The 16696-nt window shown below is 40.5% G+C and overlaps 1 protein-coding gene across 6 annotated transcripts in view; it reads right to left on the minus strand.

Moving 5' to 3' along the window:
* OSBPL3 (oxysterol binding protein like 3) overlaps positions 1-16696 on the minus strand; it is a 205539-nt gene that overhangs the window by 14909 nt on the left and 173934 nt on the right. For all 6 annotated transcript variants that reach the window (XM_061198599.1, XM_061198598.1, XM_061198595.1 and 3 more), the window contains one exon: positions 3128-3191. In XM_061198599.1, coding sequence (XP_061054582.1) covers positions 3128-3191 — 64 coding nt within the window. The remainder of the gene's footprint in view (positions 1-3127; positions 3192-16696) is intronic.

A 16696-nucleotide genomic window follows, 5' to 3' on the forward strand; every position in this document is an offset into this window, starting at 1 on the left:
TGGAACAGAATCAGAGAAACTAAAATTATAAAGTCCCTCCCTTGGAAGAACTCACAGTGGGAAAGGCATACAGAAGTGAAAACAAGTAAGGCCCCCCAGAGAGGCACGGGCCATAACTGGGTATGTTGTAAGGTGAAATGGAACCAGAGAAGAAGGAAAGCCCGACATGCTTGGGGAAGGCATCAGAAGAGGCTTGTCTAAAGGGGCTGCTTAAACTGGGCTTGAAGAATAAACAGTTCACTAGGCAGAGAAAAAGCAGTTTAAGGCAGAAGACATGACAAGACACGAGAGAACAGGGTGTGGTTCTGTCCTCTGGGTCTCAGACTGTTTAAAGAGAAGAGTAGAAAAACAGCTTGAGTGCAAAAAACAGCCGGCTCTACAAGCTTGGCTAAGAAGTCTGATTTGGATGCACTGGGGGAAATAAGGTTTCGTTTAGACAGAGAATTGATGTGATTAGATACAGACTTTGCCAAGATAATTGGCAGCAGTATGGAGAATGGAACAGGAGCAGGAGAGATGAGAAGCAGGTGACCTGTATGCTCAAGGGATAAATGAGGATGAAGTGAACCAGGACAGTGGTGGTAGGAATGGAGTAGAAGGGAATGATCCTGGAACCATTAAAGAAGCAGAGATACAACTGGGTGACAAATTAGATGCAGATTGTGAACGACGGGGAGAATTTGTGGATGATCTCAGATTCTTCCAACTTGCATGAATGGTAGTGCCATCAGGGAGACAGGGAATAGAAAAAGAAGGGCAGAGGCAGACGATCCCTCTGGCTGCTGGGTGACAATAAACAGACCATAGGGGAGCAAAGGTGAATGCAGGGAGCAAAGGTGAATGGCTGTGGTCCAGGAGAGAGGTGGGCTGGGACCAGGAAGCTCCTGGGCACATATTACATGATTCTATTTATATGACATGTCCGGACTAGGCAAATCTATAGGGACAGAAAGAAGATCGGTGGTTGCCTAAGGATGGAAGAGCTTGACAGAAATTGGAAGGCGGGGGTGGGGGGGAGCCATTAAAAGGTGGGAAAAGAGGTTTTTTTTGGAGTGATGAAAATGTTCTAAAATTGATTGTAGTGATGATTGTACAGCTCTGTGAATATATGAAAAACCACTGACTTGTACCTTTTAATTAGGTGAGTTGTATAGCATATAAATTATATCTCAATAAGCTGTTACCCCCCAAAAGATAATTGGTTGTTTAAAGCAAATTAGTAACAATGTATGACAGGGTTTATAACATATGTAAGTAAAATGTTTGTCCACAATAGCAAAGGTTGGGGAAGGGTAAATAGAAGTACACTTTTGTAAGCTTCTTTTGCTGTATGTTAAGTAGCATAATATCACTTGAAAAGAGACTGTGATATGTTAAAGATATATAATATGAATCCTAAAGTAACAACTAAAAAATGGAACAAAGAAGTACAGCTAATAAGGCAACAAAGGATATACAATGGAATCATAGAAAATAATTAATCCAAAAGAATGTAAAAAAAGAAGAAAAGGGGAACAAAGAACAGATGCAACAAACAGAAAACAACAAGAGGCTAGATTTTAATCCAACTATGTTGATAATCACAATAAATGTAAGTGATCTAAACAACCTAATTAAAAGGCAGAAAAATGTCAAAGTGGATAAAAAAAAGCAAGATTTGGCAGTCGTGGGCTTATGGAGACATGGGATTGCCCAGGAAGAAGCTGATGAAGAAGAAGCAAAGGGAGTGGAGGAAAAAACTGATTGATGTAAGGAGCACACAGGAAGTACTTGAAGAAGACCCCTCCCATTACCTAATACCTAACTTAAAAAAATAATAATAAAGTGTTAACAAGGTCAATGACACAGCAATTAGGAGGTTAGAGATCTTATGGGAATTATTTCCAGAGGGTTTCGGTGAAAGAGAAGTCTCCAGTCAAGCTTCAATTTTAAACTTTAGTAGCAAAGACTCAGAAAGGAAACCATGGTACTTGTAACCTAAACTGGTAATATTGCGTCCAGAGAGAGAAACTGGATGGCTACGAACTGGAATGGGGGAAGGAAGTTTTTTCACAAAATACTCTTTCTTATCTTTTAAATTTTATAGATGCATTAAGAAAAAGGCAGTGTGGCAAATCAGGTGTTAACCAGTTAGCAGAGAAAAATCTTTTAAAAAACTAACAAGTGCTCATTGTTCAAAAACCTGGGATGCTCAAATTTTCTTTCTATAGCACCTTCTGACTTTGGAATAAATAATTTAACGAAATTAATTAATCCATTTAGGAAATATTTGCAGCCTTATTTATTCTTCAGAGCAAGCCATCCCTTCCCAAATTCAAAATATAATAAACTGAATACAGGAACAACCCCAAACTGAAAAAAAGTCAGCAACGTAAAATTTCAGAAATAAAATTTAAAGCTTTCAAAAGCAAAAGAACCCTCTGCTGTCTAGAATCTGATAAATAACTGTAAATATTTAATGTCTTGAAATACATGAGGCATTTCAAATGGCCGTGGAATGCGATAAAGGAAGAATTATAGCAATAAACAATGGTGGTGGCCCAGGCAAAGACTGAGGATTTTTAAAGAAGAGAACAACTGGGGCTTCCCTGGTGGCGCAGTGGTTGAGAATCTGCCTGCTAATGCAGGGGACACGGGTTCGAGCCCTGGTCTGGGAAGATCGCACATGCCACGGAGCAACTGGGCCCGTGAGCCACAACTACTGAGCCTGCGTGTCTGGAGCCTGTGCTCCGCAACAAGAGAGGCCGCGATAGTGAGAGGCCCATGCACTGCGATGAAGAGTGGCCCCCGCTTGCCGCAACTAGAGAAAGCCCTCGCACAGAAACGAAGACCCAATACAGCCAAAAATAAATAAATAAAAATAAAAAAATTTAAAAATTTAAAAAAATTAAAAAAAAAAGAAGAGAACAACTAAATTATCCTCCAGAATCTTGAATTATGAAGTCGACAAATGGCAGTTATTGTTCAGAGGTGAGAGGCAAGAACATCAAGAAACATCAAGTTTCTTCCAATAAGGCCCAAGTCCAGGGCCCACTTTTGATCTTAACAAGCATTTACAGTAGTTCCTGAATAAAATAAATTATACCATTACACAAAATGATAGAAGTCAAATATATTAGCACATTACCTTGCCAGAAAACAAAATTTCCAGACTCAGCATGACATGCAGAAATAGGTGGATGGTGGCTGACCTGATGGAAACAAAGGCGAAAAAACAAAAAATTAACTTTTGTGTCTCATGAAATCCATTCTTTCTCCCTTGCACTGAGATGTAATACAATTGCAGCGTCTAACTGAATGGAAACTTGTTTAGTTTCCCTTCAATAAGTCTGTCCTCAAGAGGGTGCTCCTGACATAGTCAGCTCTGTCTTGCTCAAATTTGTCACGAAAAAGCCTGTGAATGGAAGCCTCCAGAAGCCTGGGGAAAAAGCAGCCAAGTGGTGAGTGATGAGGGTAGAGACGTGTTTTGAAAGACATGAAAACAAAAGCAGAGATGCAAGGGCTGCCCACTTATAAATCATCTAATCTGACATTAGCTACCAAGGTCAAAATCAATGTTATTCTGAAAGTACCCACAAATGTTTTAATTAAGATGTCAAATAGTAGAACCTTTTAAATGTTACGTAAATATTCCTAAGCAACACACAAATGCTCTTTGGCTCAGCAGATTTTACTCTTTTGAAAACTGTGCATCACATAGTCCAGCCACTTTTTAAATCACTGACAAGAAAACGAATCCAAGATAGTTTTTTTTAAAAAGGAATGTTTTTATAAAAAAAGAGCTAAACAATTATGGAAGAAATGTTAGTCAATTGCTAAGAAAAAATTTTTGTTCATTTTTGTTCATTCTTTGTTCATAAAAATATCTTGAGTAACTATGCAATTACATTCTAGAAAAGAGAGTCCCGTGTAACAGAGACTGTAGCTCATTTCCCTGCCTTTTATCACTGAGGTCATTACTTCTGTTTTATTCACTAATGAAGAAGCTAAAGAGAAAATGACTCCTCAGTTAATTTCCTCATTATCTCAGTAACATGCAAGGCACGAGAGCAGTATATGTGCTGTTATCATAATTCAGTATTAGTAAAACCAGAGTAATGCTGCTAGCGGTGTTTCCAGAAATTTCTCTGACTTAGCTGGTTCTTAGCAAAGGTATCTTACATTTAGGGCATTTGGGCCAAAGCCATCATATTACATATGAGGAGACTGAAACTAGAAAGACTAAGTAACAGTAACGTTTCCCAAACACACTGATAGGGAAGAAGTAGAGGTAAAACCCAGCATTTTTGGTTTACAGATGGTTTTCAGAAAAGTTTCAAAAAAAAAAATCCGTAAGCAGCCACACCCTGTTTTCAAACATATCTTATCAAGAACTCAATATACTCAAAGCCCGGCTTGAGGTGAACAGGTGTGGCAGGAAGTGGGGATGACCAATCCACAACCACTCGCCTTGCTCTGGACCCTAGACTGCAGTGAGGAACACAGTTTAAGAACCACTTCTGTGGCCCTCCTCCAGGTGGGGAACGGCAGGGACAGGATAATCGTGAGTCACGCCACACACATGTTCAACTGATGGGAGTGCAATGGTACCAGCTTGGCTTGGAGAAAAGTAGGGACAAAGATGTCAACAGGGCAGGCATCTTTCAGATCTTGATGAACGTAAATCCCACATCCAATATGAGGTGGGAGGTGCACACTTATCCTCCCTTGATGGTCTTAATTCTCAGAGGCCTCTTGAGAATGTGAGCCCCCTCCCCGTGCCTATGGGCTTTTCAGCTCAAACACAGACTTAGAAACCTCACTCCTAAAATGCAACTCTCTGCTTTCCTTCATCGTCTTCTTTTTCAGTCCAACCCCCTGAAGATACTTTATATCACAAACCACTATACCCGTTTTCCCTTCTTTTCCCACTAGCTCTCAACAGAAACAGTGGAGTTAACTTTTAAACCTCAGGATCATATAAAACTAAATTAGGGCAAGACAATACCAACCCCTCACTTCTTCACTCCACCTGCCCTATCCACCCCCCAGTGGAGGGGAGAGGAGCTATGGAATGTTCCCCTGCCCCATAATGTAGGCATATTTTAAAGTAGATTATTATAAAGTAGATCATATTCATTCCCACAGAAATTATGTAGTAAAAAATATAAAGATCACAGCCTTTATCAAGAATTTGGCATTTTATAAGTCTGGCTAAATATAAACATCAAAGCAAAATACAATATATAAAAACTATAAACTCTTCTGTAATAATTTAAAATCCCATAATACAAGGATAAATATACTGTCCATATGAATTATAAAAGAAAGCCTATCATACCATAAAGTATACATATGTCCCATAAAATGCTAATTTGACCTTTTAAAATGATTGTGCCAGATTAATGAATCAATGCTTAGCAAAGTGCCTTTAGATGGGGTCCAAGGGATGTTTTCTGAATGTATTAATCTCAACATTGAAATATCAGTGATTTGGCTTATTTCTTTCTGGCTTAAAAAGGCCTTTTGGAGTGATTTATTTGGTGCACATGGCTTTTCAGAAGTTTACAAAGCTTTCTAGGGAAATTAAATTGATGCCTTATTTTTCTTTGATATATTTCCTTACAACAGCTTATTTATTCACGAAACATTTCTGAAGCCTCTGCCACGTGCTGCATGAGTGTCAGAGAGTGAAGGAGAGCTTCTGGAGTCCCACAGATCTAGAACCTAACTGTGCAATATCATCTACTGGCTGTATGACCTTGAGTGTGTTTTAAAACCCTCTGGGCCCCAATTACCTCATCTGTAAAATAGGGCTAGTACCACTGATTTTGCAAACCCAAAAAGACAACACATGGAAAGTGCCAGGATCATACGCTGGTATGGAGTAAGCAGAGATTAAATTTTAACTTTTTGTCATGAGTGGTATTTCCACTTAGCTCTCACGGTCACCTTGTGCCTTCATTACCCTTATTTTATAAATTAGGAAACGGGTTCTTTCCAGTGAAGAGCCTGCCCAATGTTACACAGTTAATCAGTGATGAGGGTAGTGTTTTAAACCCAGGTCCTCTGACTTCAAATCCAATGCTGTTTCCTGCGATGCCTCCGCTGCTCCTCAAAGGCTGCTCTCAAAGCTGGGCTCCCTCCCCAAAGCCTCAGCACACCATTAAGGTCCCATCTCATGGATACTTGGAGAAGGAATCTTCTGAGTCTGACCTTTCCAACCTCTCTCTCATTTATTTCTTTGTAAAATGAGGTCTGAGAATCCCTCTGGCTTCAAAATGCTATCATTCTAACATCTGTTTTCTTTGAATCTTAGCATCAGAGGCGGCAGTGGATGCCAGCCAACTGGAGAAGATTCTATTAAGTTTTTGATTAATTTTAATACCCATGGAAAGGGGTAATTCACAGTTAACCATTTAATCTTTGTTGACGGTAATCTCTCTAAAATCTACTGGAATAGAGAATAATGTGCACAATCGAACCTGTGTTTGCTAGTACGGGATTTGGTTGAGTTTCTCTTCTCATTACATTGTAACCCAGGCATAGAAAGGCACTAGATTTTGAGTCTGAACTGATTCAGCCCCGCAGTAGACACTGTCTGTTAGCCTGCTAGCTAAAGCCACTTTAGACTAGTTTTTTTAGTATCTCTCTCTATCACTTCCTCTCCATTCCAATCAAATAAGAGCAATTTCTGACTGGTAAGGATTCTCAAACATTCAGGAAATTAGTTTACATGGTTTTTATTGTGCAAATATTTATATGTATCTTTTTTTCTACAATCCCAAAGTCAATGAGTTCCCATGGTAGTTAAGAATTCTTGTAATTTATTTGTGTATCTGAGGTCTTTCTTCACCCTGACCTAATCATTTTTGATTTATGCTTTGAGAATGCACTTTATATGAGGTGGGTGGTAAGGAGAGGAGAATATGGGTCAAGAGTGCATTTCAATATTTGTGTATTTTGTAGGTTTTTCTTCTTCAGATTTAGAAAAATAAACCCTTAAGTACATCAATTCTGCAGCTGTCCAGAGACATAACTATAGAGTCCTCCTAGTTCTGGACGCGTCTCTAACCATGAAGCGCTGCTTGTGGAAAAGAGAACAAGTGGCAGGTCAAAAATCACCCATGGAGGGGACCAAGGCATTCATCAAACATTTGCTGATTGCCTGTGATGTGTCAGGCACTGTCTTAGTCACTGTGGATACAATGAGAAACAAAAGAAACAAAAATCTTTACCCTCCTGGAGTTTACATTTTAGTGCAGAAGTGGGTGAGACAGACTATTAAACAAATAAGCAGATAATTTGTCAGTAGTAACACATGAAGGAGAATAAAGCAAGGATGAGGATGGAGGATGGGGGATGGTGAGTGGAAGTATCATATCAGACAGGGTGGTAGGGGCAGGACTCTGTGATAGAAACCTCTGAGGCTAAGAGAAATAAGGCAGTTAACCACAGGGATAGCTGGGGGAAGTATGTCCAGGTCAGAGGACACAGCCACTACCCAGGGCTGACAAATGCCCGATATGTTTTAGGAGAAGCAAAAAGGCCAGCATGGCTAAAGCTGAATGAGTCAAAGTGGGAGGAGGCATGACATCTGGGGGTGGCATCTTGGAGGGTTTTGTGGGCCATAGCCAGGACTTGGGATTTGATTCCAAGTGACTGGGGAAATCATTAGAGCAATCACTCTGGCTGCTGAGTGCAGAATTGGCTATGGAAACAAGAGACCAGTTGATGAGTCTGTTGCAACAAGCCCAGTCACTGATGCCGATGGCTTGGGCTTGGTGGCCAGCACCAGTGGGGTGGCAGTGAAAATGGCTGGTTTTGGAAGGAAGATCCTAGGATTTGCTGATGAATAGGATGTGGATTATAAAAGAAAGCTATTAAGGAGGATGCCAAGGATACTGGCCTGATTTGGGGGAGAATACAGCTGCCAATTATTTTCTCTTCCCCTAAGTGCAGAGTTAAGCACTTATTTGATAAATAACACGGTTTCTTTAAAAGAAAACAAAAACCAAAAACTACATTAAGTAATGACTTGACCTAGAAATGCAGAAGCACTGGTTTAGTCACCTTACAGTTGATTTATTCCTTATTTTATTTGAACAGCTTGAATTTCCCGATAATGTCTTTAAACAAGCTGCCACCTTAATCAGAAGTAAATAACCCTGCCTACTAGTAGATAAAAGAACTATTCAGACGGGTGATGTGGGTGTGCACGGGGGGAAGTGATAAGTATGGTATTTTTAAATCCAGCCAAGAATGTTTGTTCAGAGTTCTGATGAGTAACAGAAAAGGAAGAAGGGCTAAGCCCATGAAGCAGAAGAAAAAAGACTTCATTTGAATCTCTTACATTTTAGTAACTCAATAACTCTGCTCAGTTTTCTGTCAGAAACTCAACAGCAGTGGCTGGGTGGGTAAATGGTGAAAATGGCTTGAACAGTGACCTGACAACTGAAGCTCCAGGTAATTAGGAAAAGCCACTTTTAGACAATAGCTTAACTGCTTATCCTTTATAGACACCAACTTTTGTACTTTTGTTCCCAAAGGTACAAAACACAGAAGCAGAGCAAACTGAAATGAGTTTTCTCACCCGTCCAGTCCCTGATGAAGCTCCACCCAGGCTGCCCGAGAACCAAGGAGGAAGAACCTGCAGGCAGGATCCTCGGTCCCTGACAAGGGAAAGGAAGTCCTTTCCTTCTGGATTCCCTTGGAAAAGAAGGAAACTCCTCCCCTGAGAAGGTGGAACAGTCAGAGGTTAGCACATATGACGGGAATGTTTATGATGGATTCCTGAATGTTCCTTGTTCACAAAGGCCACTGCCCAGCCCACAATGGGAGTTGAGAACAAAGTCCTACGTGAGTTTGGAGGATGAAAGGTTTACGTGACAATGAGAGGCAAAACCCCATAGTCTGAACAGCGTACAAAAGGCTGTTTTCACATCGGCAGCTGATGACTCCAGCAGCTCTGAGCACTAAACCCACACAAGAGACACCAAAAAAAGGTGAGGGAGAGAGGATGCTGGAATAGAAACAGAGGGTGCAGCTGAGGGCCACTGGAAGGCGCTGATGGGCCTAGGCGTCGGTTTCCTCACCTGTAACTGAACCTCACCCCACTTGCCACACAGCGGTATTGCGAAGATCAAATAAGGTCCTGCACAAGTTTGAAAAGCATAAAGCACCCTGCAAGCATAATACTAGTTAATTGTTAGGAGGAAAACTTGAACAGCAAATGCTTTCTCTCGTTTCTGACTGCACGAGTCATTTTGCTCCTCCTGCATTTTTGGGTCTTCTAGGTGAGATACAAGGTAAAGGGGGCAAAGCTTCCACGTAGCTGAACTCTGTGCAGTAGCACTTACTTCAACTTCCTTAATCACCTACGACTCCAAACATCCCCACACCCACCAAAACCACAAGCCACAAAACCTAAGGGCTTGGAGTAAAGGGATAGACATCACTTTCCAAATCACCTGACTCTGTTGTCTAGAAAACTCAGTAGAAAAGCTGAGTTATCTTTGTTTCTTTCCAGGTCCTTTCACTTGGAGAGATGATTTCCATCAATGTCCTCCTTAGAATAAAATTCCACCCCAAAATCTTAATTTGGGGTCCTGTTCAGTTTATTATGTTAGTCATTCAGCAAGCTCTACTCATTGTAGAGAGATACAAGAAAGCAAAGAAGCCCCAAACTCTGAAAGCGGAAGTCCATCACCTACACCTAATGGACAAGGGTAGAGTCATGCTGTCTCCATAACAGAACGTCTCCTGGGACAGAAGCAGGAGGAGCCAGACTGGCAGGTACCAGCATGAAACAGAATAAATGCTCTGGCACTCTCTTTAGATGTGTTAAATCAGAAAGCCTTCATGCACAACGGGTCGCCAGGTCAGCATAACCAACAAGGGCGAGAGAGGGAGTGCGGGAGGCTGAATTGATGTTTCTCCTGCGGGCTGGGAACAGAGGGCCCTGGTCAAAACCCTTTTCACTTCTGCGGCAGTGGACAGCCTGCCACATTGAATTAAATAGACACCTCTCCTTCTCACCGTACACTTACCTGATGACTACAATTTTGTCTTCCTAAGTAGTCTATGGGGAAAGCATCACTGGTCAGCCTGAACAAAGCCATCTGGTCCCCATGGCAGGTCTATTTTTCATGCTAAAGGCATATAGTAGCATTCTGGTTTACATAATGTCTCTCATAACCTTAGCTAGTGTGATTCTGTCCCTGAGAGGCTCATCCATTCTCAGGTATATTTAAAGAATCAACTATCTAGCCCATAAGGCTAAATTCAAGACAGATGAAGTGGCTTCCTCATGATCAGGACTGGTGGTATCCCCATGGTGAAGCCAGCTGTGAGGACTTCTGGGTGCCTCATGGCTGGCTTTGTGTCAGAGACTCACCAGTGACGTTATGCCACCTTCAAACCACTTGAATCAGTAGAGTAGATATAGCATATCTTATTTCAACACTCCTCTAAATGTTCTTAACACTGTGTATTAAAAAGCACTTTAAGAGTTGCCTCTAAATATAAGAGCAACAACCAGGTACTGAATGTGCTTTATATATCAATGTGTTATTTCACTTAGCCTTCCTGCAACCTATGAGCTAAGCATGATCATTCCTATTTTACAGATAATGAAACAACTGAGTTTCAGAAAGTTTAAGTAGCTCACACAAGGCCACACACGAAGTGGTGGGGTTAGGATTTTAAAGCAGGTCCATATTACACCCAGCACGCCCTACGCTACTAACAATGACCAGATCTCTTTCTTGCTTATTTCCTTGGGATCCATTTCATGTAACTAAAGACTAGGTTATGTAATGCTCTTTCCGTCTCTGTGCACATGAGCCCAGGAGCTCTGCTTTCTCTCTCCCTGCCACCACAGTGGAACCACGTGCAGATCCTGAATCAGCCCTGCCCCATCAAGGGCTTGTGGGATTGAAGCTCAGCTTTACACAAGCTCACGTTACTACTCTTTTCGTCTACCTATTCATCCTGTCCTGATTGTCTGCTGTAGTTTGGAGCTATTTTTGGCCTTTGTTTTTTCACATGAGTGCATGTAATACCATGGTAACCAAATTATATTTTCATTTATTCACATTCCATTTTAGATTTAGTATTTAAATAACCCAGTTGAATTTGAATCAGATTATCTTACCCTTTAACTACTGATTTAACCCCCTACCGCCCTAATATCAGTGTTTAATTTCTCGTTTTAGCTGCTAACTGGAAAGCGATTGAAAATGTGCTTTGGGATTATTGTATAGTCATTTTCCTTTGAGTTTCAGAGAAGGCTGCTCATAATTCACAGTTACAACCACCATCTTCATAAGTCTCTCAGCCACACCACTCTCCCCTTCCTACTCCCTTAATACCAGTCCACTGATAAAGAAGGCAGCAAGATAACGGAAGGCAAATACTGTTTTAGCAACCCATCCCTTTTTCCTCAGTTTTCTAAGAATTGAGAGGGGAGAAATGTATCAATGATGTTTCATGTTCCCAGGCTGACATTTAGGGATATACAGAGGGTAGACACATTCAGGTGCTGCCTTAACCAGATGGGAGAAAAATGGTCTTTATTTTCAGGCAGGATGCACTCTATTTTAGCTGAACAATTCCTTACTGACAGAGGTTTTCCATGTCCCCAACATTCCACTACCGCAAACCATGCTGTCATACGTCAATAATGACAACAAACCTTCATATAACACTTTATACTTCGAGTATAAGTGCTCTAAATGCTAGTGAGAGGGAGAGCTGAGATTTGAATCTAGGCTGGCTGGCTCCAGAGATACTGTTCTTGAATATTATTCTCTGCTAACTCAGGTGGGAAGGGTCTTGTGGAACTTCCACAGGGAACTCAGGCTGCGTAAGCATAAGGTATGTCCCTCCACTGGATGAGGGACAGGCGTTCTTGTCTGCCCCCAGCTCCCACCCACTGCAGTATCCCAGCACCTGGAACAGTGACAGGCAGGTGGTACAGTCTCGAGAAATATTTATGGATGGAATGAATAAATACACGAATGAATGATTACTCTTAAATCAAAATCAAGAATAATGTGTTTATTTGGTGCTGCCCCTTCTGATGGGGGTGCTCCTGCTCTAGAAGGATGATTCAGCAAGCTAGGGTGCACACTTTAAATCTCTAAGTTGCAGTCAGGCAAATGCTTCGTGCTTTAAAAGTCCCTCCCCACACACTTCTACCACAGAAGTCCACCCACTGGAGGCAAGGTTCTGAGCCCCATGTGAGGCTTCCGAACCTGGGGATCGAGCAACGGGAGGAGGAATTCTTAGAGAATCAGACTTTGAAGGCTAGCGGGATTTGATTGCAGGACTTCGACAGGACTGGGGGAAACAGAGACTCCACTCTTGGAGGAAACACACAAAGTAGTGTGCGCATCGGGACTCAGGGGAAGGAGTAGTGATCCTATAGGAGACTGAACCAGACCAACCTGCTGGTGTTGGAGGGTCTCCTGCAGAGGCAGGGGGTGGCTCTGTCTCACCATGAGGACAAGGACACTGGCAACAGAAGTTCTGGGAAGTACTCCGTGGCATGAGCCCTCCCAGAGTCCGCCATTAGCCCCACAAAAGAGTTTGGGTAGGCTCCAGTTTTGGGTCGCCTCAGGCCAAACAACCAACAGGGAGGGAACCCAGCCCCACCCATCAGCAGTCAAGCTGATTAAAGGTTTACTAAGCTCTGCCTACCAGAGCAACAGCCAGCTCTACCCACCACCAGTCCCTCCCATGAGGAAACTTGCACAAACATCTTAGATAGCCTCATCAATCAGAGGGCAGACAGAAGAAGCAAGAAGAACTACAATCCTGAAGCCTGTGGGGAAAAAAAACCCACATTCATGGAAAGATAGATAAGATGAAAAGGCAGAGGGCTATGTACCAGATGAAGGAACAACATAAAACCCCAGAAAAACAACTAAATGAAGTGGAGAGAGGTAACCTCCCAGAAAAAGAATTCAGAATAATGATAGTGAAGATGATCCAGGACCTTGGAAAAAGAATGGACGCCAAGACTGAGAAGATGCAAGAAATGTTTAACAAAGACCTAGAAGAATTAAAGAACAAACAAACAGAGATGAACAATACAATAACTGAAATGAAAACTACACTAGAAGGAATCAGTAGCAGAATAACTGAGGCAGAAGAACAGATAAGTGACCTGGAAGACAGAATAGTGGAATTCACTGCTGCAGAACAGAATAAAGAAAAAAGAATGAAAAGAAATGAAGACAGCCCAAGAGACCTCTGGGACAACATTAAATGGAACAACATTTGCATTATAGGGGTCCCAGAAGGAGAAGAGAGAGAGAAAGGACCAGAGAAAATATTTGAAGAGATTATAGTCGAAAACTTCCCTAACATGGGAAAGGAAATAGCAACCCAAGTCCAGGAAGCACAGAGAGTCCCATACGGGATAAATCCAAGGAGAAACACCCCAAGACACATGGTAATCAAACTGGCAAAAATTAAAGACAAAGAAAAATTATTGAAAGCAGCAAGAGAAAAAAGACAAATAACATACAAGGGAACTCCCATAAGGTTAACAACTGATTTCTCAGCAGAAACTATACAAGCCAGAAGGGAGTGGCATGATATACGTAAAGTGATGAAAGGGAAGAACCTACAACCAAGATTACTCTACCCAGCAATGATCTCATTCAGATTCGATGGAGAAATCAAAAGCTTTACAGACAAGCAAAAGCTAAGAGAATTCAGCACCACCAAACCAGCTCTACAACAAATGCTAAAGGAACTTCTCTAAGTGGGAAACACAAGAGAAGAAAAGGACCTACAAAAGCAAACCCAAAACAATTAAGAAAATGGTCATAGTAACATACATACCGATAATTACCTTAAATGTGAATGGATTAAATGCTCCAACCAAAAGACACAGGCTTTTGCTGAATGGATACAAAAACAAGACCCATATATATGCTGTCTACAAGAGACCCACTTCAGACCTAGGGACACATACAGACTGAAAGTGAGGGGATGGAAAAAGATATTCCATGCAAATGGAAATCAAAAGAAAGCTGGAGTAGCAATACTCATATCAGATAAAATAGACTTTAAAATAAAGAATGTTACAAGAGACAAGGAAGGACACTACATAAGGATCAAGGGATCAATCCAAGAAGAAGATATAACAATTATAAATATATATGCACCCAACATAGGAGCACCGCAATACATAAGGCAACTGCTAACTGCTATAAAAGAGGAAATCGACAGTAACACAATAATAGTGGGGGACTTTAACACCTCACTTACACCAATGGACAGATCATCCAGACAGAAAATTAATAAGGAAACACAAGCTTTAAATGATACAACAGACCAGATAGATTTAATTGATATTTATAGGACATTCCATCCAAAAACAGCAGATTACACTTTCTTCTCAAGTGTGCATGGAACATTCTCCAGGATAGATCACATCTTGGGTCACAAATCAAGCCTCAGTAAATTTAAGAAAACTGAAATCATATCAAGCATCTTTTCTGACCACAACGCTATGAGATTACAAATCAATTTCAGGGGAAAAAACATAAAAAACACAAACACATGGAGGCTAAACAATACGTTACTAAATAAGCAAGAGATCACTGAAGAAATCAAAGAGGAAATAAAAAAATACCTAGAGACAAATGACAATGAAAACACGACGATCCAAAACCTATGGGATGCAGCAAAAGCAGTTCTAAGAGGGAAGTTTATAGCTATACACGCCTACCTCGGGAAACAAGAAAAATCTCAAATAAACAATCTAACCTTACACCTAAAGGAACTAGACAAAGAAGAACAAACAAAACCCAAAGTTATCAGAAGGAAAGAAATCATAAAGATCAGAGCAGAAATAAATGAAATAGAAACAAAGAAAACAATAGCAAAGATCAATAAAACTAAAAGCTGGTTCTTTGAGAAGATAAACAAAATTGATAAACCATTAACCAGACTCATCAAGAAAAAGAGGGAGAGGACTCAAATCAATAAAATTAGAATGAAAAAGGAGAAGTTAAAACAGACACCACAGAAATACAAAGCATCCTAAGAGACAAGTACAAGCAACTGTATGCCAATAAAATGGACAACCTAGAAGAAATGGACAAATTCTTAGAAAGGTATAACCTTCCAAGACTGGACCAGAAAGAAATAGAAAATATGAACAACCAATTACAAGTAATGAAATTGAAAGTGTGATTAAAAATCTTCCAACAAACAAAAGTCCAGGACCAGATGGCTTCACAGGTGAATTCTATCAAACATTTAGAGAAGAGCTAACACCCATCCTTCTCAAACTCTTCCAAAACTGTGCAGAGGAAGGAACACTCCCAAACTCATTCTATGAGGCCACCATCACCCTGATACCAAAACCAGACAAAGATACTACAAAAAAAGAAAATTACAGACCAATATCACTGATGAATATAGATGTAAAAATCCTCAACAAAATACTAGCAAACAGAATCCAACAACACATTAAAAGGATCATACACTATGATCAAGTGGGATTTATCCCAGGGATGCAAGGATTCTTCAATATACACAAATCAATCAATGTGATACACCATATCAACAAACTGAAGAAGAAAAACCATATGATCATCTCAGTAGATGCAGAAAAAGCTTTTGACAAAATTCAACACCTGTTTATGATAAAAACTCTCCAGAAAGTGGGCATAGAGGGAACCTGCCTCAACATAATAAAGGCCATATATGACAAACCCACAGCAAACATCATTCTCAATGGTGAAAAACTGAAAGCATTTCCTCTAAGATCAGAAACAAGACAAAAATGTTGACTCTCGCCACTATTATTCAACATAGTTTTGGAAGTCCTAGCCATGGCAATCAGAGAAGAAAAAGAAATAAAAGGAATACAAATTGGAAAAGAAGAAGTAAAACTGTCACTGTTTGCAGAGGACATTATACTATACATAGAGAATCCTAAACATGCCACCAGAAAACTACTAGAGTTAATCAATGAGTTTGGTAAAGTTGCAGGATACAAAATTAATGTACAGAAATCTCTTGCATTCCTATACACTAATGATGAAAAATCTGAAAGAGAAATTAAGGAAACACTCCCATTTACCACTGCAACAAAAAGAATAAAATACCTAGGAATAAACCTACCTAGGGAGACAAAAGACCTGTATGCAGAAAACTATAAGACACTGATGAAAGAAATGAAAGATGATACCAACAGATGGAGAGATATACCATGTTCTTGGATTGGAAGAATCAATATTGTGAAAATGACTATACTACCCAAAGCAATCTACAGATGCAATGCAATCCCTATCAAACTACCATTGGCAGTTTTCACAGAACTAGAACAAAAAATCGTAAAATTTGTATGGAGACACAAAAGACCCCGAATAGCCAAAGAAATCTTGAGGGCAAAAAACGGAGCTGGAGGAATCAGACTCCCTGACTTCAGACTATACTACAAAGCTACACTAATCAAGACAATATGGTACTGGCACTAAAACAGGAATATAGATCAATGGAACAAGATAGAAAGCCCAGAGATAAACCCACGCACCTATGGTCAACTAATCTATGACAAAGGAGGCAAGGATATACAATAGAGGAAAGACAGTTTTTTCAGTAAGTGGTGCTGGGAAAACTGGACAGCTACATGTAAAAGAATGAAATTAGAACACTTCCTAACACCATACACAAAAGTAAACTCAAAATG

Source organism: Eubalaena glacialis, chromosome 8, assembly GCF_028564815.1.
Source record: "Eubalaena glacialis isolate mEubGla1 chromosome 8, mEubGla1.1.hap2.+ XY, whole genome shotgun sequence".
NCBI lineage: Eukaryota > Metazoa > Chordata > Mammalia > Artiodactyla > Balaenidae > Eubalaena > Eubalaena glacialis.